Here is a 26,089-nt window from a genome sequence, read left to right on the forward strand (position 1 = left end):
TTGAGGAAGCTCTTCAGTGTGTTGTTTGGACACATGGTGGATACCACCGTGATCTTCTGTGGCAACCAGAGGGGGATTCGATTGTTGAGGAATCCCGTCTTCTATGATCGCTCCAAGCATATAGACATCAGGTACCACTTTATCTGGGATATGGTACATCGATGAGCAAGAAGGCTCCATCGCATTGGGACTAATATGTAGGTCGCCGACATTCTGTTGAAGCCCCTGGGAAAGGTCAAATGTGTGACTTTCCGAGAACGACTAGGAGTCATGGAGAGACTCTCTCCTAAGGGTCTTATATGATATGGACATTGAGCTCTGGGAGCTCCAGGGGGCTTGGGGGTACATCGTGGAGCCATGAGCAACCATAGGGTGAGTGGTTCAACCTTCCCCTAGTGGTTTGCTATGTAGGCGGGATGAGTGGCTCATCCTTCTCATGTCGAGACATAATTATAGGGTGAGTGGTTCAACCTTTCCCTAGTGATTTGTTGTGTACAGGGTGAGTGGTTCAGCCTTCCCCTGGGATACTCCTTGTGACATGTAGGCAAGATGAGTGGTTCATCCTCCTCCTGCTAAGACATCCTACCCATGCAGTCTGGGACTCATGGGAAGTACCTCTCATCTGGCCAATGAGTACGGAAATGAGGATAGGGACCATAGTAGTACTGATGGATGCACCGTGTTACTATTGTACTCCCTATGCTAGGATGATATTGATCTGGGATCAATGAAACTGACTTCGGGTTAGTATAGGTGGTTTGAGACACTCTCTTTTGGAACTGACTTCGGGTCAGTAAGAGTGATGTAACTCACTCTCTTTTGATATTGATCTGGGATCAATGAAACTGACTTCGGGTCAATATGAGTGGACTGAGACACTCTCTTTTGGAACTGATTTCAGATAAGTAAGAGTGGTATGGTACACTCTCTTTATTGGAACTGATTTTGGATCAGTAAGAATGGTATGAGACATTCTCTTCATATGGGACTGACTTCAGGTCAGCAGAGAATGGTATGAGACGTTCTCGATTGATTCTTCTTCTTCATGGTTCAGCAGAGAATGGTATGAGACATTCTTGATCAATTCTTCTTCTTCATGGTTCCGCAGAGCAATGCAGAGCACTGATGGCAGAGATAGCATAGTCTGGCAGATGGATCAGCGAATGGAGTTCTCCCTAGTTGAGAGGGAGTGTTAAAATTGGCAACTAGGGCCAAACTCCATGTGGGTCATCTTATTTATGGCAGCTGATATTTTTCTTGGATTCCTCTCATCGAGAGGTGTAGGATTGATATAAAGATCATCCGATTCCGATAAGTATTCATGGAGATATGAATTTATTTGTGTTATGGAATAATTCGTCAAAGTAAGCCAGCAACCAAATAACCCCCATTTGTGCTCAACGTTTTAGTATAAAAGGAGGTGGCTTGATAGTCATTTAGACACACTTCCCTCTTGATTTCTCTCCACTTGTTTTGTGTTTTAATGGCAAGAGAAATCTAAGATGATGAAGCCCTAGACGCAGGAGGAAATGAGATGTTTTGGCCATAGTCAAGAAGGGGTATATACGTTGTCCTAAATAGAGGTATGATGTGTCAAACTAGACAATAACTCCTCTTCAAATCAATTCATTTATTCATTCAAGTTGATCTTTATTATATACATGAGGAAGAGACTGTTCACTTCATCTCCCGGTGTCTATTCATATTTCTTATGATTTATTTACATCAATTACTTGTTCACCCAATCTTGATGATTAGGTGTCAACATTCCCCCCCTTAATCTGAAGGGATGTTGGTGAGTCCGAGCATTGTTCTGAATCGTTCAAGCTTTTCTCTTCCAAGCGCTTTGGTGAAGATGTCTGCAATTTGCTCATTAGTGGAACAATGGCGGAGATGGATTGTTTTGGCCTCAACATGATGTTGAATCAGATGATATTTAGTATTGATGTGCTTCGTTCGATCATGGAACTTTGGGTTCTTAGCCAACTTTATTGCCGAGGTATTGTCAATCATGAGTGGAGTCGATTGTTCTTGTTTTACCTGCAAAATCTTCAAGAATTTTCCCGAGCCACACAATTTCTTTTGTTGCCTCAGCTACTGCCACATATTATGCTTCTGTTGTGGAATCTGCTAGAACTTATTGTTAGCGTGATCTCCAAGAGACAGCTCCTGATCCAAGACTCATAGCATAACCTAAAGTAGATACCCCAGTTTCTTTGTCTCCATCGAAGTCTGAATCAGAGTATCCAATCAAGCTGAAGTCGTCCACCTATGTATACTTGATTCCAAAGTCTTGAGTTCCCTTCAAGTACCTTAGAACTCTTTTTGCAGCAAACCAATGTCCCTCACAAGGCTTTTGCATAAACCTGGAGAGGATTCCAACAGCAAACGAAATGTCTAGTCTGGTAGTAGTTAGGTAGTTGAGACTTCCTACAAGCTGTCTACACTTTGTTGCATCCTCAAATTATTTTCCTTCAGTGGATGTGAGCTTTAAGTTTTGTTCCATTGGAGTAGTAAGAGGATTGCATTATGTCATGCCAAACTTGTTCAACAGATCTCCAATGTACTTCTTTTGGGAAAGGAATATGGACTTCAGATGTTGAGTTACTTCAATACCAAGATAGTAATGAACATATCCCAAATCAGTCATTTCAAAACCTTTCTTCAATTCCTTCTTTATGGATGCAATGTAGCTTTCATTTCCCTGTCATCAAAAGATCATCTACATATACCACAAGATATACAATTGTTTTGCCAACTTTCTTGACAAATAAAGTTGCATCATCAAGATCATAATGTTTGAAATTGAGTTTCAGAAGATGCTCAGTTAGTTTTTCATACCAGGCTCGCAGTGCTTGTTTGAGGCCATACAAGGATTTCACAAGTTTGCATACTTTATGTTCATGTCCTTTCACAGTAAATCCTTCAGGCTGGGACATAAAAACATTCTCTTTTAGATCTCCATTCAAGAAAGTAGTTTTTACATCCATTTGATGGATGGACTTTCCAACCGTTATGAGCTGCTACGGCAAAGAGTGTCTGTGTGATAGCCCATTTTGCTGTGGGGGCAAAAGTCTCCTCATAATCGACCCCTTCCTTTTGTGCAAAACCTTTTGCCACAAGCCTGGCTTTGTGCTTGTCAAGTGAGCCGTCAGCTTTATACTTGTTTTTGTAGACCCACTTGCAGCCAATTAGTTTGGTTCCTGATGGAGCATCAACCAGCTTCCAAGTGCCATTCTTTATCAGGGCATCATATTCTTTTTGCATCGCTTGTTTCCATTCATCATGAGAAGCAGCTTCTTTGAAGGAAGTTGGTTCGAAATCTGTAGACAAATTCAATTCACAATCATAAGAAACATCCATATCGATAGGTGAATCAGAGTTATCTACATCACCTCCATTTTGCCGGGTTGAGTTTCTAGTTCCTGTCTTTCCAACCTCATCAAGATGAACACTTTCAAGTGTCTTTATCAGCCACTTTGGGGGAACTTTCTCTGATGATCCAGGCTACTTCGTTGATTGAGTTGGGACTGAATCAAGATTGAGTCTCCCAATTCTATCAATCACATCACTTAAAGCATCATCCGTTGTTGGAGTTTCATGTGGGGGAGAGAGTTCTTCAGAAGAAGATTCCACATGTTGATCTAGTATAGGAATCCCCCCTTCAAGATGTGGAATATGATCATCAAATTCTTGAAATGATTTTGCATTTGCGAATCTATCCAAGCGATCAAGTTGCCACTCAACAACATTGTCAGTTTTGGATGATTCAGGAAAGATGACATCTCTAGATACAACAAACTTTTTATTGACTTCATCATAGAAACGGTATGCTTTGGAGGTGTTTGAATACCCCAGGAAGATACACTTATGACTTCTTGCACCAAGTTTGTTTCTATGTACCTTTGGTATCAAGGCATAACAGGTGGAACCAAAGACCCTGAGATGCTTTACTAAAGGAACGTGCCCATACCACATTTCATATGGAGTCTTGTTTCTAATAGCATTAGATGGACATCTATTCTTTATATATACAGCACATAGAACTGCATCAGCCCAAAACATCAACTTTACATTTTTTTAAAACATCATGGAGCGCACCATATTTAAGATTGTCCTATTCATTCTTTCAGCTACACCGTTTTGTTGGGGATTATAAGGCACAGTTGTTTGATGTTTGATCCCATGTTGGCGAAGATAGTTTTCAAATTCATTTGAAGTGTATTCTTTTCCATTATCAATGCGAATAGAGCCAATATGAGATTGTGCATCATTTTCAATCCATTTATGAAAGTTCTTGAATGTTTGAAAAGCATCAAATTTGTTCTTCAATAAATAAACCCAACACATTTTGGTGTAGTCATCAATAACTGTCATCATATATTTATTTCCATTTGTAGAAGGAACAGGCATTGGACCACATAAATCTGAATGAATGAGTTCAAGTTTTCTATGTGCTCTTGAATGTGAATCATGAAAACGCTGTTTGCTATGCTTTCCTAGAATGCAAGCATCACATTGCTTAAGTTTCCTAGGAATTGTAGGCAAACCAGTAACACCATTTTTCTTCAACAAGCGGAGGCTGTCATAGTTCAAATGTCCAAACCTAGCATGCCATAATAAACTTGATGGAAGTGTACCTTCTTCATAATGAGAATTGTATGAGAAATGTTGTGCACGAGCAGAAGTACCTTGCAGTTTGAGAAGTCTTTCTTCTTCTATTCCCCTCATGACAAGTGAGTGGTCAGATGCTTTTCTCACCTCAAGCTTGCCATCAAACTTATGAATGAAGTGACCTTGCTGGCAGATGTGGACCAAGGACAACAAGTTTCTCTTCAGTTGTGGGAGATATAAAACATGATGCAAAAGGAAGTCTGGAAGACCAGGATATTTAACCCTGATTGTGCGAAGCCCTGATGACTTGATTTTTGATTGGTCTGCAAAGTATACTACTCCATCAACATTGTCAGTAAATTCTTCAAAAAAATCTTTTCTATGAGTCATGTGGCACGTTGCTCCTGAATCAAGCAACCAATCATTTTTCCAAGAAGCAAGTGAAGCATTAAATAAATCTTCATTTACTCCAATATTACATTGTGCCACAACATAATGAGCGGATTCAGGTGCTTTACTTTTATCTTTGTCATTAGTTTTACCTTTGGGTTGGTTTCTTTGCTACTCAATTTTGTCCCAAGGTAATTTGCATGTAGAGGCATCATGTGATCCATTTCTTTTGCAGCGTATACAATGAAAATCTGCCTTTTCTTCTTGAGAGTGTTTGCCCCCTGCCTCTGAAATATCTTCCTCTTCGATCACCTCTTCCTCTGGAAGAATCTTGAGCAAGATTCTTTTCTTTATGAGCAAGGCACACAGCCTCTTCAGAAGATTCAGGGGCTGTCTTCTTTCCAAAAGCTTTCTCTCTTTCAGCAAATTTTTTCACAAGAGAGTCAAAGGTAATATCTTTGAGATTTCCATTTGCTTGCAATGACTCAAGATAATTGGAGTAAGTAGGATAAAGTGCCTTGAGAAAAACGATAAGAGGAATATCCAATTCAATCTTAGTGGCTTTGATATCATGCATTATAGATTTTACTTCGGATGCAAGAGCAAGAGGATCATTATTTTGCAATTCAAGTGTGAAAAGTTTAATCATGAATTGAACAACTTCAAGTGCAGAATGTGAGTCATAGAGTTCTTTCAACTTTTGTAAGGCTTCGAAAGCAGTTGAAAACGACGAAATATGGCGACTCACCTCTTCACTTACAGATGTTGCAATTAATGCATAGGCTTTGTTGTTCTTATTTTCCCAAATGGCGAGCTCTTTGTCTGAGGTAGGCTATTCTGGCTCTTTGTCTCCGTCTCCAATACACACTCCTTTCCACAACTCATTGAAAATGAGGGTGTGTTTTATCATCCGGGACCACTCAGGATAGTTCTCCTTGCCATTGAGAACTATTCCCACAATAGTATTGAATGCATACTATAAAAAAAATACTTCTGCTTTTGATGGAAAAAAAATGCACTATAGTAGCAATATTCTGAATTCATATGAAAACCAAGAAACAAGCTGCACAGATATTCTAATGCTTCTTTTGGAAAACAATGATACCATGTCAGACAACCAAGTTCCAATCCATTTGGAGCACAACCAACATTTAGGCAGACCAACAGTGCAACAAATAATGCTCCATTTATCCTATCAACTTTCTGATTATCCTCTACCATTAACTGAATTCCATTTTATGCACAGATTAGCAATTCAATGTTTGGCACCACGGCTTTTTTTTTCCACCGCTTAGAATTATACACTAATAGCTTTCTAATATGTATTAAAACATATTGCAAAAACAGCGAGAGTCGATCGCTTGAGAAAAACAAAAGGCTGTCTACAAAGTCTCTGGATGCATCAGCGTTGGGCCCGAATTTTCGTGGAGCCACTCCTCTGCACTATGCTTCCGTTGGTGGACATTCAGCGTGGTGATGGACGAATTACTCGAGCGTGGCGCTGACATTGATGCGCGGACCAAGGGTGGCGCATGTGGTTGGAAGTTCAAGCACCAAGAGATCAACTATGGCCAACAGTAGAGCCCTCAAGGATCAACAATTAGGTAGGACTCGTCCATTATCCCCAGTTTCAAGTCCTTCCACACGAAATCAACAATCTTCTAAAGAGATTCTTAACAATGTGAAGAATAGCCACCCAAGTTGTTCTACAGCAAAAATTCAAAGGAAGAAGCCTGAAATTGATAGGAAATCAAGACAATCAGGATCTTCGAAATCTTCAACACAGGTAGCCAAGCAAATTGGATCAGAAACAGAAAGTTGATCACCCCGTATCTGAATGAGAGCTAAAGGAGGTCATCTTATGCAAATAAATACAATGAGTGAAAGTAGCAAAGATGCGGTGGCAGATCACTGCCCTAAAACACCAGCGTTTACACCAGATTAAGGTTCTGGTCCGAAACAGCGTGGGTTGATATCCCACTCTCGACACAGCATATGTTGGAGCAGCATCAAGATACCAGGAGCAGCAGCATATGGAAGGTGGGGAAAGAGCAGCAGTGTATGGAGGGAGGTCGAGGTTGATTCATATACCACTACGACAGAAACATCAATTGTGCCAAATTTTAAAACGCATATGATAGAGGGCGCAAATTTTAAAACGTATATGACACTGCCTGGAGCAGGCTTCAGGCAACCAGGCAAAATATAGGCAGAAAACTGACACTAGGAGTTACACAAAAGCTAATTTAGGGAGTTGGCTCTGATACCATGTCAGACCAGGCAGTAACTCCCCTTCAAATCAATTCATTTATTCATTCAGGTTGATCTTTACTATATACATGAGGGAGAGACTGTTCACTTCATCTCCCGGTGTCTATTCATATTTCTTATTATTTATTTACATCAGTTACTTATTCACCCAATCCTAATGATTAGGTGTCAACATGATGCCATAAACGCAGTCCAGTTTAGGAGTTGAAGCCATTGTCTAAGTTGTGCACTAATCCGCAATCAAGGAAGGGCTAACGCTGCCCTAAACGCAGTCTTCAAGGAAGGGTTATAGCCCAGTTTTGGAGGAGCCATAGCTGATGTAAAACATGCCCTAGACGCATTCTATACATAACCGAACGCAGACAAGATAGAGGCCTAAACGCAATCACCTTAACGTTGTTCTAGGCCGCAATTTGTGGAGGGTTTCATGTGCCCTAAACTGCTATGAGAAAGGATCTGAATGGTTCCTTATATGCAATCTCATGACTGCCCTAGCCGCAGGAAAAGAGAAGGTTAGAGGTGCCCTTGACGCAGTCCATTAGGAGGATTGTTTAGAAGAATTGTTTAGGAGGTATGCTATATCAAGGAGGACTGTTATGACGCAGCGTGGAGGGCAACATCTCATCGGAGGACAACCGCAGTCATTAGGAGCAATTATGGGCCAGTTTAGATGGGTTGTTAGGGACTGTGGTTAGTACCCTAACCAGTCCCAGAATTGCAGCATTGCAGCAAGTTCAAGAGTTGACATTTCTATAGGCTAAATGTTGTTGTGTTAATGATGATTGGACACTATCTGGGATACGTTTGCTACAAGGGTTGCTATGTGCTAGGTCGCAGGCCATAGCACCATAGCAAGGGCTGCTAAGAGCAGTCAAGGGTGTGTAGCACAAGTGTCAAAGTGCAGCACTATGATAATGAATGCTGCAATGAGATGCAGCATGATGAGCACAGTAAGGTACAGCGTGATGATGCTGCACAAGGAGGTGCATCATGATGATATGGTGCAGCAGTATGATGTGTGCAACATGATGATATGGTACAACAGTATGATGTGTGCAGCATGATGATAAGGTGTAGCAGTATGATGTGTGCAACATCGTAATGAGGTCCAGCATGATGATTGGGTGTAGCACAGTGAGGTGCAGCATGGTGATGGAGTCACCTTGGATCAGTGGAAGCAGTGTGCCTTCAACTCAGCTCAAATCAGCTACCTCATATGTTATCTTCTTAGAGAAGATCTCTGCTCTTATTTAGATAAGTCAAAAGGTTGACTTCTGATGTATATGTACTATCTCTCTACCTATTGAACTATTGAAGAACATATAAGAAGAATTGATCAAGGGTTTTCCCACATTGGGGTTTGTCCCTGGCTAGCACCACATCTTGTGTCCTCTTGTTTTGGCTTATCTTCTGCGACTTATGTTTATGTCCTATCTACATTTTACTATCATGCTAAATGTGATTGCTAATCTGGAATTGATATTGAGCTAATATGGAAAATTGAAGTAAATGTGCTATCAGCGTAGGACATACCTAAAATTAACAACAGGATGTTAGCAGCAGCAGCAAGTATGAAGAACAACAGTAGGATAGCCTTTCCAAGAAAGTGATCAAACCTTGGGAAGAAATCTACTTCAACAAAGATCGACATGGCCTAGGATACAACAAAGAAAACACTTTGTTTGTTCCATATTTCTCAAAACCAGTTCAATTTATAGGTGCTGGTTTTCTAGACAGTGATCAAAATATGGTTAAGTGTAACCATTCTAAACGAAATGGCCATATGGAGAGTAAATGCTTTGACCTCCATCCTTGTCACCATTGTGGCAAGAAAAATCATTCATTCGAAAGACGCTGCGAGCGAAATCAACCACCCAGAGTGAAGATCAATTACGCATGGATTGATCCTTGGAAGTGGTCATCTACAATCAAATAGTTATCTATGTGTTACCGAAGGATTCAGTCTCACATGAAGACAAAATTCTACAATAAAATGAAGATTGTGAAACTCTCCTACACCTGAAGGGGGGGAGTTCCAAAATCAAATGTCGATTGTCTCTCCTTTCAGCTAACAAAGGGGGCAAAATGATAATAATGGAATTGAAGGTTGTCAGACTGAAAGTTTCGACAACATCAACAAGTAGTAGTAAACATTTTTCAACATAATCAACTCAACCAGTGGGTGATCATCATCAGCAACTAGTGGGCGTTCAACATCAAGTAGCCAGTGGGCAGTCATCATCTTCCTTAAAGCAGCCAGTGGGCAGTCATCATCTTCCTTAAAGCAGCCAGTGGGCAGTCATCATCTTCCTTAAAGTAGCTAGTGAACACTTTTCAACAAACAACAGTCGACATCAGCACATTCGCCAGTGGGTGTTCTCAATATTTTGTCAATGGACAAAGAAAATTCGCCAGTGGGCATCATCAACATTTTGTTAGTGGATATATGTATCATAAAGATTATTTTAAAAATGAGAATGTGAGGAATGTCATGAGGCTCTCAGGCCTTTTCCGCCATGTCTAGTTTTTTTATGTCTCTGATATTTTTATATATGTTTATTGTAAATCCTTCAAATCTGGCATGTAAGCCACAAAAATTTTAATATGTGCTAAAGGAGGCACCGAGACACACAAGAAAGGTTTTCAAACTTTATGAAGCAATTGGAGTAAGAAGCACATCCATATATTCCAAAGGGGCAATCATGCAATCGATTCTCCAATGAAATAATTCTTGATTCTTTGAGACAATTAAAAAGTTACATGAGGGAAAGGGGAAAGCTATAAGTACAAAGACAAGAAATATATAAGCAAAAGGTTAAATTCCTTGGACCCTTTACTTGCTATAGTCAAAGGTTTGGATCCAACTTACTCTTGAAAATATGATGAAGCTTTCAAGAGAACGTCCTCCATGGTCTTGAGACCTTGGTGGATGATGTTCTAAGCCACTAATCATGCACCTACATCAAAAAATAACCAACAAGAAGAAAGCAAGGTATTCCTGCAAATGGAAAATGATAGCCTCTAGAGAACAAGGCAGCCTACTTCCCTACCTCCTCAAAATTCTTGTTATTTTTCAACATGGGATAATCTATACTAACCATTAAAGTCGAATTGATATTTTCTATATTCAATTGTTAGCTCAAACACAAAGCATAAGTAAACTATACTTGAGCAATCTCTCTTTTTGGCAATTTGGACTAATAAACATATGGAAAATGCATCTTGTCATTTGAAATGTGGAAGATCTCTCTTCTACAAGAGTTTTTAGATAAATAGAAAAGCTTTTCCTTATTCAAAAGCAAAAAATATTGTATTACGTTTTTATAGAATAAAATTTTAGTAATGTGTTAATATTATCAAGACATGAAAGTTGTTAGTGTTACCCTCCACCAAAAAATAGGCTTAACACATGTTGACAAGCCAATTTGGTGTAAGTGGGCCTTAATAGGATATCTTAACTTTTATTAATGATGTGCATTAATAGATATAAATGTACCCGGAAGGACCTATATAAAAATTTTGGCAAATTTTTACCTTTGTATGAAGTACATCCAACCAAAGCATTAAGTAATACATTAATTCCTCATCCAATCAATATTTGCAAGTGAGAGTGGAAAATGCATGTTTATATCACAATGTTGCAAGGTCCCATCAACCATTGACAATTCAATACGACATCTTTAGGATATGACATATCTTTTAGAAGAGATGACACAATATTGGGAGCTAAATGGCTAATAGCTCTAGAGAGACTCCTAAGCTAAATGGCTAATAGCTCTAGGGATGCCAAGCACCATATTATGAATAACACTCCCACTCTGCGCTTCAACTATGCACTTATGGTGCTCCCATTTTGTTCATGTTGCACTCTTTACATGCTTTTATGTCACTTCTTGTACATTCCCACCATACACATTCTATTACATAGTATAAATGACCAAAAGATGGATTGGCCATGCAAAGTTTTTTTAAGCAAAAAAAGGTTATCTACAAGCATCCTTGTCAAACATAACCAAATATGAAAAAAGAAAACGTGATATGATACACCATGACATTTAAGATAATGTGGCATATGTTGATTCAACATGTTGTATAGTTCCATGTTATAAGTGATTACGGTTCTTAGTGTGACTCTATTTCAATCTGAGGAAAGTTAGCAAGGTACTAGCCCTAAGCATGGCTCATGGGTTTCCACCTAGTTTCTTACACATCTTGGTTATTATCTAACGAATTTGTGCATTCTATGGTTGTCATTGGTCAATCAGGTTGTAGAGTGACGTGTTTTGTTATGTCTAAAATATATATTGATGAGATTACATGCTTGTAATGACAGTTGAAAGTAGAAAGGAGAATTCCCTAACCTACTATCGCCATATCATGTTTAGATTAATTGTAGATAAAGAGAGTTTGAAGTGTTAATTTCTTTACCTATTGCTCCCTATTTGTTTTCCTTCAATTGTAACACTACATGATGAGAAGATCTAGTGTACCAGTGAATTCAACAGCGATAATACTTTGATCCTTGTACAAGCAACATATGACGGAGGGAGGGCACAGCAGTAGTTTTAGGCAGTCAGTAGAGTGAGTGAAGTGCCTGCATGAATGCACCATATTAGAATTTTCTATCTTCAATTAGGCAAGGCACAGATCCCAGTGCATCAGGGATTTTGGCAATCTTTATATGATGCAAATACCTAAGAGAGTTGGTGCGTGAGTTCATGCATTCAATCCACTCCAATGGATGTTCTACTTGACATAGCAATATCAGATGCAAGGCATTCTATAGAGGTGATGTTATCCATGCATCAAGGCACAATAGGGTTAGGATATTCTCTATGTTGATTTTTGGGTAGCATCGAATGTGCTCAAGCTCCGAAATTTTGTGGAGGGCCTAGAACACATGAGATCTCCAAGACCCATAAATTGTTTGGAAAAATTCCACCCGGATTGTATTTTATTAAAATAATTAATATTTTTAATGGGGTTCCTAAGTCTAAACTAAGGAAAATTAAAATATTAATGGGTATTAATGAAAATATAAGTGAGAAGCTTCTAAGAGACGAGAATCAAGTCTAATTTAATCTTAGCCGTTGATTAGAGACTAAATCTCAGCCATTGATTTCTCAACAGGAAAAGTATAAATGGAGGCTTGGGGTCAGTGGGAGAACACACACAGGGAGATTGAGGAAATCGATTTTTTGAGGTAAGAAGTTCTCAGGAGGAAAATCAATTGGGGAGATCTTGCAGCTGAGGGGCAAGGATAGTTCGGGAATACAGACAGAGAGGCAGAGAGAAGCTTGTGGAGGCAGCACAGTAGCCAGGAGAGTTGACGTTGGGCTAGTCTGGGCCCACGCAGCCTTGACGCAGAGCCAGAAGGGCCAGCGCAGAGGGAAAAAGTTGCCTTCCACGCAGAGAATCGGAACTACCGAGAACTGCCAGAACAGCTAGGAAAGCTGACACAATGGGCAAAAGAGCTAACGCAAAGCCTCAGAGAGCTCCACACAGGCCCATGCAATTACTGTGAAGGGGTGGCGCAGTTGTAGCCGGGACTAGCCAATTTTGCTGCTGGATCAGTCGAAATCTGCCGGGTGAAGTGAGGTAAAACTCACTCAAGTTTTTCGCCATTGTATTTCTCTGTCACTGGTTTGTCGAGAGGGCAACCAGCATTTGTATTCAGAATTGTTGCTTAATAATAGAAAACCCTCAGAGTTGTTGCACCGGTTTTCCTGCATCGGGTTTTTCCAGGGACTTTTAGTCCAAAAATAAGTGTGTCCTTTTTGTGTTTGTCTCATTTATTTTTCAGTACTTGATTTGTATATTGGTGTAGACTGCAGTTATTTGCATTAATATTTTCTTAATATTTCTGAAAATAACTTGTTAACTGAAGAACACAAGTAGGTAATGCAAATTAGTTTACTGCGGTAGGATTTCTGACCTGTTAGATTCAGAAATTTTCACATGGTATCAAAGTGATTGCAGATTAAGGAGGACTGAAGCCATCAGCGAAAGGACAGAGGAAAATCTGTGTTGAAGATAGTTGTCCCGAGAGACAACATAGTTTCAGGCCAAAAGAGCAGAGGAGGAGTGATGCAGTCACCAAGGGAGGCTCACACAGAGCCTGAGTGTTAAAATTGGAAACAAGGGACAAACTCCACATGGGTCATCTTATTTATGACAGCTGATATTTTTCTTGGATTCCTCTCTCCGAGAGGGGTAGGTTTGATCTAGAGATCATCCAATTCCGACATGTACAAATGAAGTTATGAATTTATTTTGATTATGGACAAATTGTGAAGGTCAGTCAGCCAACTTATGTAGGCTCAGAAGCCCAACGGTCACGTCTATTCATCCTCAACGTTTGCTATAAACACATGATGCCTTAGCCTCACTTGGACACACTCATCTTCACACTTCTCTCTCTCCCCTCATTGAATGGGTGCAGATTTTTGGGCCTCTCTCTCTCCACACGTCTGAAATTTCAAGAGTGAAATTTCAGGAGGCGAAATTTCAGGAGGCCGAAATTTCAGGAGACCGAATTTTTGGACAGTTTGACCATGCGTTGACCAGCAGCATTGACATGTTTGACTGCCTTTTTGGGTAAGATATTTCTGTTTGGGCAGACCGCATTTCTAGGCACATAAATTGAGGTCAAACGTTGACTTTGACCAGCGTTGACTACAGTTAGGGTTGACCGCAAGTGGGTTGTTTGACCAAACTTTGACTAGGATGAATTTGACTGTTTTGAGGGTTGTTTTATCTTGTTGTTTGGAGGCCGAAGTTGACAGAATTTGACCAATTTGCTGAGGGTCAAATTTTCCCTGTTGACCAGTGTTGAATTTTTTGGTTAGGACTCTTTTGTTGCTATTATAAATTATCAGATTTGTAAATTGTACTATCTCTCTCTGTTGAACTATTGAAGACTACAAGAGGATTTGATCAAGGGTTTCCCCACATTGGGATTTGTCCCTGGTTGGTGCCACATCTTGTGTCCTCTTGTCTTGGCTTGTCTTCTACTATTTATATTTATGTTCTATCTGCATTTTACTATCATGTTGATGTGATTGCTAATCTGAATATTGATATTGGGCTAATAAAGAAATTGAAGAAAAATTGATCTAAAGCATAGAACATACCATTGTTGCCTAAAATTAACATGGTATCAGAGTTGAGGTGAAGATAAGGCCCAAGCAAGAGTGAAAGAGAAATCACCAAAGACAGTTGGACAAGGACAAAAGGTTCAATGGTTCCTCATCCTACTTCCGGCTAAAGACAAGCTCCATGATAAATCTAACTATCATGGATGGAAGATGTCTCTTGATTTGACCTTGGAAGAAAAATAAGCGATGGACTATGTGCAGGGTAAAATCCCTGAACCTCCCTCAAATGCATCGGTTGTTGCAAAGACCAAGTATAATAAGGTTGAAGTCAAAGCAAAGAAGATTATTAGGGATTCCATTGACAAGCATCTGGTGGCCTACATCTCTGAATTGAATACCTCCAAGAAGATCTACGACAGGTCGGTCAGCATGTTCAAGGTTAGTAATGCTAATCAAATTATATTTCTCAAGAATAAGTTGAAAGATATTAAGAAGGGCAAGGACGAGGATATTCAATCCTACTTCTTAAGGATCACTGAGATCAAGAATCACCTACTTTCAATTAGAGAGGTCATTCCTGATAGGGAACTTACTATCACTACCCTTGGAGGACTCCCACTCGATTGGTATATATTTAGAACCACTATTCTCAATAATGATCGAATTCCAGGGTTTGAAGAATTGATGTCGAGATGCATTCAAGAAGAAACAAGAATGGTGGAGCAAGAAATGCCTTCTATTAGAAGCAACCCCACTGCATTCTTCGCTCATGCCAAAAGGAGAACTAATGCAGGGTCTAAAGGTCATTTCAATGGAAAGTCTAGATCTAAGGGAGGAAGGAAGGGCAGGTGCTTTGTTTGCAATAAATTTGGCCACTATGCAAGGGAGTGTCCAAATAGAAGGGACACATCACATGATGATGATCACAATCATTCCAGGGGCAACTTCAACAACACGGTCAAAGGAATGGTAGGTCCAATGGCAAGGGAAAAAGGAGTGCAGGACATCAAGGAAATGGTCGACGCTCCAAGAAATCAAGGAACTCCAGGTATGAAGAATCAAATGTTGTTAACAATAAGCAAAAAGAGTACTATCTTATATCGGCCCTCTCCACTACCTCTCCTTCGGACACTTTGGAAAATTGGTTGATTGATAGTGGTGCATCAAGGCACCTCGCCGAATACAAGAAAGCCCTCTCTAATCTGATAGAAAAGGAGACAAATTTGGAGATCATACTTGGAGACGATGCCACCTATCCCGTGAAGGGAGTAGGGAATGTTACCCTTCAATTGAATCAAGGTAACACTATTCATTTGCAAGAAGTATTATATGTACCCGATCTCAAGAAGAACCTGGTGTCCATTTCGAAAATGGAAGACAAAGGATACAAGGTGGTATTCATCAATGGAAAGGTACGTGTTTGGAAAAGAAATTTTAAAGATGCTTTTACTCTTGGGTTCAGAGTTAACACTTTGTATCAAGTTGGAGGAAGTCCATTGGGAGTTATGTCTTGCGACACATCTCTACAATCTGAACTATGGCACTGGAGGTTTGCCCATCTTCATTATAAGGCTCTATCCGATGTGAGACAGATGGTGACAGGTATGCCCAAGTTCAAAGTAGAGCATGAAGGTGTATGTTCGGGATGTGCCGAAGGAAAACTTACAAGAGGACCATTCCCCTCGAGTAATAGCAAGACCACAAATATATTGCAATTGATCCACTCCGACATATCTGGTATGATGCCCGTAAACTCTTTGGGAGGATACTTACGTTATCTCAACTTTACAAATGACTATTCTCGCAAGACCTGGATCTACTTCCTGAAAAAGAAGGATGAAGTGTTCACCTGGTTCCGTCACTTCAAAGGCATGATCGAAAATCAATCCGAGAAGAGAATCAAGGCATTGAGGACTGATAATGGGACTAAGTACGAATCAAATGAATACCATGATTATTGCAAAGACGCTAGCATTAAGAGGGAGACTACAACACCATACACTCTTGAGCAGAATGGTGTGGCTGAAAGGAATAATCGTACTATTGTAGAAGTTGTTTGTGCCATGCTTCATGGTCAAGAGCTTCCGAAGTCTCTATGGGCCGAAGCTGCAAATACCGTCGTGTATGTTCAAAACCGATGCCCTCATCAAGCATTGGACTCCAAGACTCCCAAAGAAATGTTCACTGGTAAGAAACCCGATGTCTCTCATTTTAGAATTTTTGGAAGTCCTGTATATTTTCATGTGTCGAAAGAGAAAAGAAGCAAATTGGGTGCATCAGGGAAGAAAGGAATCTTTGTGGGCTACAGTGAAAATTCTAAGGGTTATAGAATTTATGTGGCTGGTCAAAGGGAAGTTGAGATAAGTCATGATGTCACCTTTGACGAAGATATGGCCCTCAGCAAGATCAACAACCTTCCTATCCCAAGGAAGGACAAAGAAGCTGACACCGGAAAACAGGGTGCAAAAGAAGATGAAACAATGTCGGATGTTGATGAACCTATGGATCCTATTGATCCTGCTCCTCATGAGCCCTCCTCCAAAAGGAGACCCTCATGGCTTAGGGAGACTCTCAAAGATGCCAAGAGACATTGCACCAACGGGGACTTTCCATGAAAGAAAAAAGCCAAACAGGTATCAAGGATATTTGACCGCCATGAGCATTATCATTCAAAATGAGCCTTCATCATTCGAAGAAGTCGTGAAGCATCAAGTATGGAAGGATGTTATGAATGAAGAAAACGAATCAATTATGAAGAATGATGTCTGGGATGTGGTCCCTAGACCCCAGGACAAATCGGTTTTCACCTATAAGTGGCTCTACAAAATCAAGCATGGCGCTAATGGAAGTGCAGAAAAGTTCAATGCTCGCTTTGTTGCTCGAGGCTTCTCTCAAAAGGAAGGTGTAGATTACGATGAGATATTTGCACATGTTGCCCGATACACCACCATCTGCTCGATCATAGCCCCTGCTACCTCGCAAGGATGGAACCTACATCAGATGGATGTCAAGACCGCTTTCTTGCATGGTTCAATCAAAGAGGAAGTCTATGTGGAACAACCCGAGGGGTTTGAGGTTCGTGATCGGGAATTTCATGTATGCAGATTGAAGAAATCTCTATATGGATTGAAGCAAGCACCTCGGGCTTGGTATGAGAGGATCCATAGCTAGGATCCATAGCTATTTGAAGAAGCTGGGATTCACTAGAAGTGAAGTCGATCCGAACCTTTACTTTAAGGTTGAAAATGATAAACATTTCTGTAGGAATTTACAGGGTAAGTTCCTCAGACAGAACACCAAAGGACACCGCTCACAAACAGATCACAGATCAATACACCAATGTTGTTGACGTGGTTAAAACCCTCAAAGAGGGAAACAATCCACGGCCTGAGCCAACGCGGCCACTTCAAGCAATTTATTAATGAAAGAATAAAAATTTACATAAGCTTCTCTCATGAACGGTTACCCTACAAATGACCCTCCATGCTCTTCAAATAGAGATCATGGACCAATCGGGTGTTAAGCCACGGATCAAGTGTCGATAATACCGAGGAGAGAATGAACCGTCGGATCACTACATATCGTGACTGTCGAATTGTAAGTTACAAAAGTACATATACCAAGGAGAGAATGAACCGTCGGATCACTACATATCATGACCATCGAATTGTAAGTTACAAAAGTACATAGTAAAGAAACACACTTTACCTAACTCTACACTAGACCAAGTTATACTTAACTATTTCCTGTGTGTCGGAATATCCTAACATCCCCCCTTAAAAACAACTTGGGATAAGATTGAAGGATGTATAAATATGACACAATAGGAGAAGGAAGGAGGCATTAGAGCCTACCCCCCCTTAGTGACAACTTCCTCAACTCCAACCATAAATCGAAATTTAGTAAACTTCGCCTCTCTGAGAGCCTTTGTAAAGATGTCTGCAACTTGATCATCTGTTGAACAATATTGCACTTCAAGAACATGGTCGTCAATGAGCTTTCTGATGAAGTGCATGTGCAGTTCAATGTGTTTGTTGCACTGATGTTGGACTAGATCTTTGCATAGTTGAATGGCACTTTGATTATCACACCAAAGTGTAGTCGGATGTTGCTGCTAAAAGCCAAACTCTGACAGGATCTGACGAAGCCACAAGGCTTCCTTACTAGCTTCTACGACACCACGATACTCTACTTCTGCTGAAGAAAAAGAAATGGCACTTTATTTCTTGCAAGCTCATGTAATAGGTCTGAACCAAGAGTGAACACATAACCTGCAGTAGACTTCCGATCATCAAGGTCACCAATCCAATCAGAATCAATGAAACCAACCAATAGAGGAGATGCTTCTACACTGTAATGAATCCCAAACTGAATTGTACCTCAAACATAACAAAGTATTCTTTTAGCTGCTTTCCAATGACTTTCATGTGGGTTTTGCATAAACCGAGCAATAAGGCCAACAGTAAAGGAAAGTTTAGGACGAGTATGGGTCAAATACAAAGTTTTCCTACAAGTTAATGGTATAAGGTAGCATCAACTTCAAGGGAAGTACAAATGACTGAAAGTTTGCTCCAGACTGAAAGGGAGAAGGGGCTGGCTTATGGTCTTCCATGTGAAAATGGCGTAGAAGATCACATGCATACTTGGACTGGGAAAGGGAAATACCTACCTTGGATTGCAAGACTTGAAGACCAAGAAAATAATGTAAGTGTCCTAAGTCTGTCATTTCAAACTTCCTTTTAAGGCTAGTCTTCACATGGTTTATAAGGTTGGGATCACTACCAGTCAGGATAAGATCATCAACATAAAGAACAAGAATGATAAGAGACTTGCCCACAAGGTGAGTGGTTCAGCCTTCCCCTGTGATACCCCGTGGTGACAAGTAGGCAGGATGAGTGGTTCGTCCTTCTCCTGCTAAGACATCCTACCCATGCAGTATGGGACTCATGGGAAGTACCTCTCATCTGGCCAATGAGTAGGGAAATGAGGATAGGGACCATAATACTACCGATGGACGCATCGTGTACTACAGTACTCCCTATGCTAGGATGACCGATATTGATCTGGGATCAATTGGAACTGACTCTAGGTCAGTAAGAGTGGTATGAGACACTCTCTTTTGATTGGAACTAACTTTGGGTCAGTAAGAGTGGTACGAGACACTCTCTTTTATCTGGGACTAACTTCGGGTCAGTAGAGAATGCTATGATACATTCTCGGTCACTTCTTCTTCTTCATAGTTCAACAGAGCAGAGCAATGCATTGATGGCAAAGATAGTACAGATTGGCAAATGGATTAGCAGATGGGGTTCTCCCTAGTTGAGAGGGAGTGTTAAAATTGGCAACTAGGGCCAAACGCCACATGGGTCATCTTATTTATGACAGTTGATATTTTACTTGGATTCCTCTCTCCGCGAGGTGTAGCATTGATCTAGAGATCATCAAATTCCGACATGTACAAATGAAGTTATGAAATTATTTTGATTATCGACAAATTATCAAGGTCGGCCAGCAAACTTATGTAGGCTCAGAAGCCCAACAGTCATGTCTATTCATCCTCAATGTTTGTTATAAATACATGATGCCTTAGCCTCATTTGGACACACTCATCTTCACACTTCTCTCTCTCCTCATTGATTGGGTGCGGATTTCTGGGCCTCTCTCTCCACATGTCCGAAATTTTAGAAGAGCGAAATTTCAAGAGGCCGAAATTTCAGGAGACCGAATCTTTGGACAGTTTGACCATGTGTTGACCAACAACGTTGACATGTTTGACTGCATTTTTGGGTGAGATATTTCTGTTTGGGCAGGCCACATTTCTGGGCACAAAAATCAAGGTCAAACGTTGACTTTCACCAGCATTGACTGCAGCGAGGGCTGACCGCAAGTGGGTTGTTTGACCAGACTTTGACTGGGCTAAATTTGACTATTTTGAGGGTTGTTTTATCTTGTTGTTTGGAGGTCGATGTTCACTGAAGTTGACCGATTTGTTGAGTGTCAAATATGCCCTGTTGATCAGCATTGACTTTTCTAGTGAGGGCTCTTTTGTTGTTCTTATAAATTATCAGATTTGTAAATTGTACTATCTCTCTCTGCTAAACTATTGAAGACTATAAGAAGATTTGATCAAGGGTTTCCCCACACTGGGGTTTGTCCCTGGTCGGTGCCACATCTTGTGTCATTTTGTCTTGGCTTGTCTTCTACTGTTTATATTTATGTTCTATCTACATTTTACTATCATGTTGATGTGATTGCTAATCTAAATATTGATACTGGGCTAGTAAAGAAATTGAAGTAAAATTGCTCTAAAGCATAGAACATACCATTGTTGCCTAAAATTAATTCTGCTTCAGCCTAATTGGGTGAGGTTGTTGCTGCAGAGGGCAGTGCAGTGACTACTGGGCCAGCGCAAAGATTGTTGAGTCTCATTTTTCCGATTGTCGGGGCTAGAGGTGCAACGCAGACTTCATCTGGAGTTGCTGGTGGGGTGTTGATTATGTTGGTGCAGAACAATACCTAGTGGGGCAGAAGCAAAGTAGAGGGAATCAGTTCCTCAGAAGATTTCTTGCCAAGAAATCTAGATCCAGTGCTGAGCAGCAGTAAAGAGAGATCAGAGAGGGGTGGTTCGACAGTAGTTGGCACAAGGATTTCCGTAAAGGAAATCAAAATTGAGAGGGAGCCTGTTCCTTGGAGTATTTCTAGCGCCAAAGAAATCCAGATCTGAATTTTGTTGGGGCGGGAACAAAAGAGGGAGAAGAGAACCAATTCGTCCTTATTTTGAGCAAAGATGGTCCTTAACGGACTGAGGGATCAAGACAGGTTGGATGGAGCATCCAACTTTGTCATCTGAAGGTCAAGATCCTGGTAGTTTTGGATAAAAATCGCATCAAGGATTATGCCTTGAAGACAGTTGTTGTTTTGGTTGATGTTGATCCTCTCAAGAAGTACGAGTAGGTTCAGGCGAAAGCAAAGTGCATGATCTTGGACGGGGTCAAGGATCATGTGATCCAACATATTGTTGAGAAGGACACAGCAAGGGAAATGTAGGAGGCCTTGACCACATCGTACAAGGGAACTTTCATTCAACAGAAGATGTTGCTTGAGAGTCAGCTGAGACAGTTTCAGATGCAGAAGGGAGAAGAAATCGATCCCTTCCTTCTCAGGTTGCAAACGATCCATGACCAGCTAACTTCCGTAGGGGCTACACCAGATCCTGAATTTATGGTCAGGATTGCCCTGAATGCAGTCACTGAAGACTGGGAAACCTTTGTCCAAAGCATCTTGGGTAGGGCTTCACTTCCCACTTGGGAGGAGATGTGGGCAGCTCTTTGACAGGAAGAGTTCAGACGGTTGACCAAGGCAAGAAGCAGCAGCAAATGGGTTAGAATCAAGGAGGAAGATGTGACTCTCGCATCAGTGGGACAGCAAGGGCAGCAAAAACGAAAGAAAATGACATATCCAAAGTCATATGCTTCGGATGTGGAGAAATGGGTCATTTCGCCACGCAATGCCCTCGAAAGAAGGGCAAAGAAGAGAAGTCTAACTCAAAGGTTGCTCCAACGCAAGCTGACAAAGAGGACGATGAGGATTGCGCCATGAGTGCTCATGCACCTCTAGAGAAGAGGTGGGGCGATATAGAACTGTAGTCAGGAGGACTACATGTAGGGCAGGATCCTTGAGGTGCCCAAACTCTTGGATCACATATGGCTACAAAAGCCCTTAATGACAGTAGCAGAATGACAGAAGTTAGTTGGTGTGAGGGATGATGGAGCAACAGTGGCAGAGCTAGAGTGCCAAAGTCTGAAGCAGCTCAGTAGAGTGTTGCAGCAGTATGGGAGGCACATAGCAAATACAATAGCAGCGCAGTAGCATCAAAGGGTCAGCACAGATTAGCAACAGAGGTAGCTTCAGCGTCCAAGGACATCCTGACTGACCAGCATGTCAACTTTTGGGTGGCTTTTCAGTTGCTTACTTCTCAACAACTAAGTTGCAGTGCAGCAATTAGCAGTGCAGTGCTATGGGCAGCATGATGCAACATATTGAGAGGGAGTTGCAGTACAGATACAGCAGTAACAGTGGCAGTGTCATGGGCAGCAGAACAGATTGCAACAGCGCAATGGATGAGGGGCAGCAGGCTGAGCATCAATAGGGCAGAGGACCAATGTTGTGGATCAGTGTAATACTTCTACTGGGAAGTATTGCTAGAGCACATTCCTAACTAAGAGGGAGTATTGATTTTTCGGTAGCATCGGATGTGCTTTAGCTCCGAAATTTTGTGGAGGGGCTAGAACACATGAGATCTCCAAGGCCCAGAAATCGTTTGGAGAAATTCCACCCGAATTGTATTTTATTAAAATAATTAATATTTTTAATGGGGTTCCTAAGTTTAAACTTAAGAAAATTAAAATATTAATGGGTATTAATGAAAATATGGGTGAAAAGCTTCTAAGACACGAGGATCGAGTCTAATTTAATCTTAGTCGTTAATTAAAGACTTAATCTCGATCATTGATTTCTCAGTAGGAAAAGTATAAATGGAGGCTTGGGGTCAGTTGGAGAATACACACACAAAGATTAATAAAATCGATTTTCTGAGGTGAGAAGTTCTCAGGAGGAAAATCGATTGGGGAGATCTTGCAGCTAAGGGGCAGGGATAGTTCGAGAATACAGACAAAGAGGCAGAGAGAAACTTGTGGAGGCAACGCAGTAGCCAAGAGAGTTGACTTTGGGCCCACGCAGCCTTGATGTAGAGCCAGAAGGGTCAATGCAGAGGGAGAAAGCTACCTTCCACGCAGAGAGTCAGAACTGTTGAGAACTGTCAAAACTACCAGAAAAGCTAACGCAGTGGGCAAAAGAGCTGGCAGAGCCTCAGAGAGCTCCACACGGGCCCACGCAATTACTGCGAAGGGGCAGCACAGTTGTAGTCGGGGCTAGCCAGTTTTGCTACTGAATCAGCCGGAATCTGTCGGCTGAAGTGAGGTAAAACTCACTCAGGTTTTCCGCCATTGTATTTCTTTGTCACTGGTTTGTTGGGAGGGCAACCAGCATTTGTATACAGAACTACTGCTTAATAATAGAAAACCCTCGGAGTTGTTGCATCGGTTTTCCCGCATTGGGTTTTTCCAGGGACGTTTAGTCCAAAATTAAGTGTGTTCTTTGTGTGTTTGTCTCGTTTATTTTTTTAGTACTTGATCTGTATATTGGTGTAGACTGCAGTGTATTTGCATTAATATTTTCTGAATATTTCTGAAAATAACTTGTTAATTGAAGAACACAAGTAGGTAATGCAAATCAGTTTACTGCAGTGAGATTTCTGACTTGTTAGATTCAGAAATTTTCACACTCTGTTAGTTGGGACACTTCTCTGCATGTGACTAAATTCATTGTGTTTCCCTTTCATCTCTTGTTCTATAAGACAGACTTGTGGCACACCATTGGGATGGTGAGACCATTTAGATGTTGAGCTATTACATTATAATTACTTCCTTCAGTTAATAAAAGATAGATGTGATTGAGTGTTGTAGATTTGTATTTGTTGTCCGTATTTTCCAGCTTATGTGTTTGTAGACCTAGCATTCATATTTTCCTGTTTTGATGGGACTTTATCAGTTTTTGGATTCCTAGCTGTAGTATTGTATTTTTGAGGCTGCTCTGCTTAACATGTCATGAAAATTTAACATTAAGTAGACTAAACAATATTTATTGAACATACGCTCGTGGGGAAAAAAGTAAGAGAAAGGTCATCGAATAGGTGCCTTCTGCAACTAGGTAATTAAATGGTCTTGAATGGGCCTAGGAAAACATTTTTACTAGGGTTAGAAAGGAGCTGCCAAAATTGGTGTTGCGGTTAAAACTAAATGACATGACCCGTAGCTTTAAGTTTAACGGGTTGACCATTCACTGGGGCTCCACCAATAGCAGCAGCGCTTGGCAACACGAGTACTTTCAAAAATTGTGAACGCTTCTTCTGCAGAGAAGTGTTGAAACTTGAGACAGCCACAATCTACTTCATAGTCTACTTCCTATTATATGCTTTAAAATTTTCTTTGTTTATAATTTGGCAAACTGCTAGGTGTTCAATGTTATCTCTGTAATGTGCCTTTTGCAGAGAGATGTTGAGACAGCCACAATCTACTTCAGAGTCTACTTCCTATTATATGATTTAAAACTTTGTTTGTTTATAATTTGGCAAACTGCTAGATGGTCAATGTCATCTCTGTAATGTGTCCTAAATTGTTGATGCTCTAGTGATTAATCCACTATGGATGACATTTCAAACTGCATATTAATGTAGTATTCACCTACAAGCACAAATATGTATGTTTTCATATTTCTCCAACTAATTTGGTAATCTGCATGTTTTTTTTAATATATACGAATTAAATAAAATATATAATATATAAAAAAATGCTCCCCGTTTTGGGAAATGGCATCATTCCCTGCTTCCGCTTCACTCCGCACCTTGGCAGTAATGAGGTCAGGCAACGGCTTAAGCGAACACAAGATGAGGAGTTTAAATTATACATGGGACATCAACCCAAGTGACACTAAAAATACGAACGTCAACAGAGATATAGTGATGGAATATTCAAATGAGGTCTTTGAGCGATTCTGAGAATAATCATTTCAGTAGCAATACCCTGAAAGCGGGCACAATTCTAGACCATAGTCTCAAACTTATTCGTGAAATATTGAGCAAATGCAGTTAATCACATAGATTGTTATGGAATATAGTAATAAACCATCCGGTGAAGGAATTTCGGTCCAAAGTGCAATAATCATATACTAAATGCAGTAGTGAAGAAGAGAAAATACCATGGATGGGTCCTGGTCAGGTATAGCAAAGCCTGCCTTGAGAAGACTCGAGCCTGGGTCGATAACTACTGCCTCCATGGGTCAAGGCTCTGATTTTCACTATTTTCTTTCCCTGATCCTAACTCAACGGTACTCTCCGCGTACTACTGGAAAAAACAAGGGAGGGTTTAAAACAGGGCTTAATCGCAGTTTTCCCACTTTTGAAAACCTGTTCAAAGTATTTGTTTTCTTCATTTGGCCCACTGCCAATCAGAGGATTGGGTGAAGCCAGCACAGCCGTAGCCGAGATATATCTCGAAGTAACGGTGGGACATACGTACTCTGAACCTTGAATATATTGGAATAGCTGACCTGGCAAACACTCGGCGCGAACGGATGAACCTGCCTTCAAATTTTAAATGACTCCGGTTAAATCGAACATCTTCCATAATGAAGGGGTTGGGATAAAATGGAACTCTCACTACTGGTCCCTTCTGTAGATGTTTTAAAGACATTTAACTGCAAGATTTTCTATAATGAATTACGTTTGCGTAATTTTTTTTTTTACCATGGTAATGGTGAAGCAATAATTTATTGGAGTAATTTGGGTAAGGTTCCAATCAAATTTCTTTGTTGCTTAAGAGTATATTTAATTGTTAATTTATAGATTAAATATATTTATAACTTATAAATTAGTAAAAGCTACTTAAACTAGTATTTGCACATTACCGTGCAAAGGAAAGTTGACCGCGTTAAATAGAGGGCACAAGGGTTAAACTGAGGGGAGTGCGATTGCGGTTGACTTTGCAAAATGCAACGTTGAAGAGCATGTTGGTCTACAAATCTCTACAGTGTTACTTCATAAAACCTCACAATAGAAAAATATAAAAATGCCTTCGGCGTAATTACTAATCCAAACTTGT

General features: G+C 40.5%; 1 protein-coding gene across 3 annotated transcripts in view; it reads right to left on the reverse strand.

Moving 5' to 3' along the window:
* The window catches only part of LOC149261277 (actin-related protein 7-like), a 423,641-nt gene extending 398,210 nt beyond the window's left edge, over nt 1-25,431 (reverse strand). Inside the window, exon 1 of one of the 3 annotated variants that reach the window (XM_089421946.1) lies at nt 25,188-25,431. In XM_089421946.1, the coding sequence (XP_089278072.1) occupies nt 25,188-25,265 (78 nt within the window). In that variant the 5' untranslated portion in view covers nt 25,266-25,431. The remainder of the gene's footprint in view (nt 1-25,187) is intronic. The other 2 variants (XM_089421947.1, XM_089421952.1) reach the window with 2 other exon arrangements.
* Nucleotides 25,432-26,089: the final 658 nt, after the last annotated feature.

This window comes from Pinus tabuliformis, chromosome 6 (genome assembly GCF_031772625.1).
Source record: "Pinus tabuliformis cultivar Carrire ecotype Pingquan chromosome 6, CPIR1, whole genome shotgun sequence".
Lineage (NCBI taxonomy): Eukaryota > Viridiplantae > Streptophyta > Pinopsida > Pinales > Pinaceae > Pinus > Pinus tabuliformis.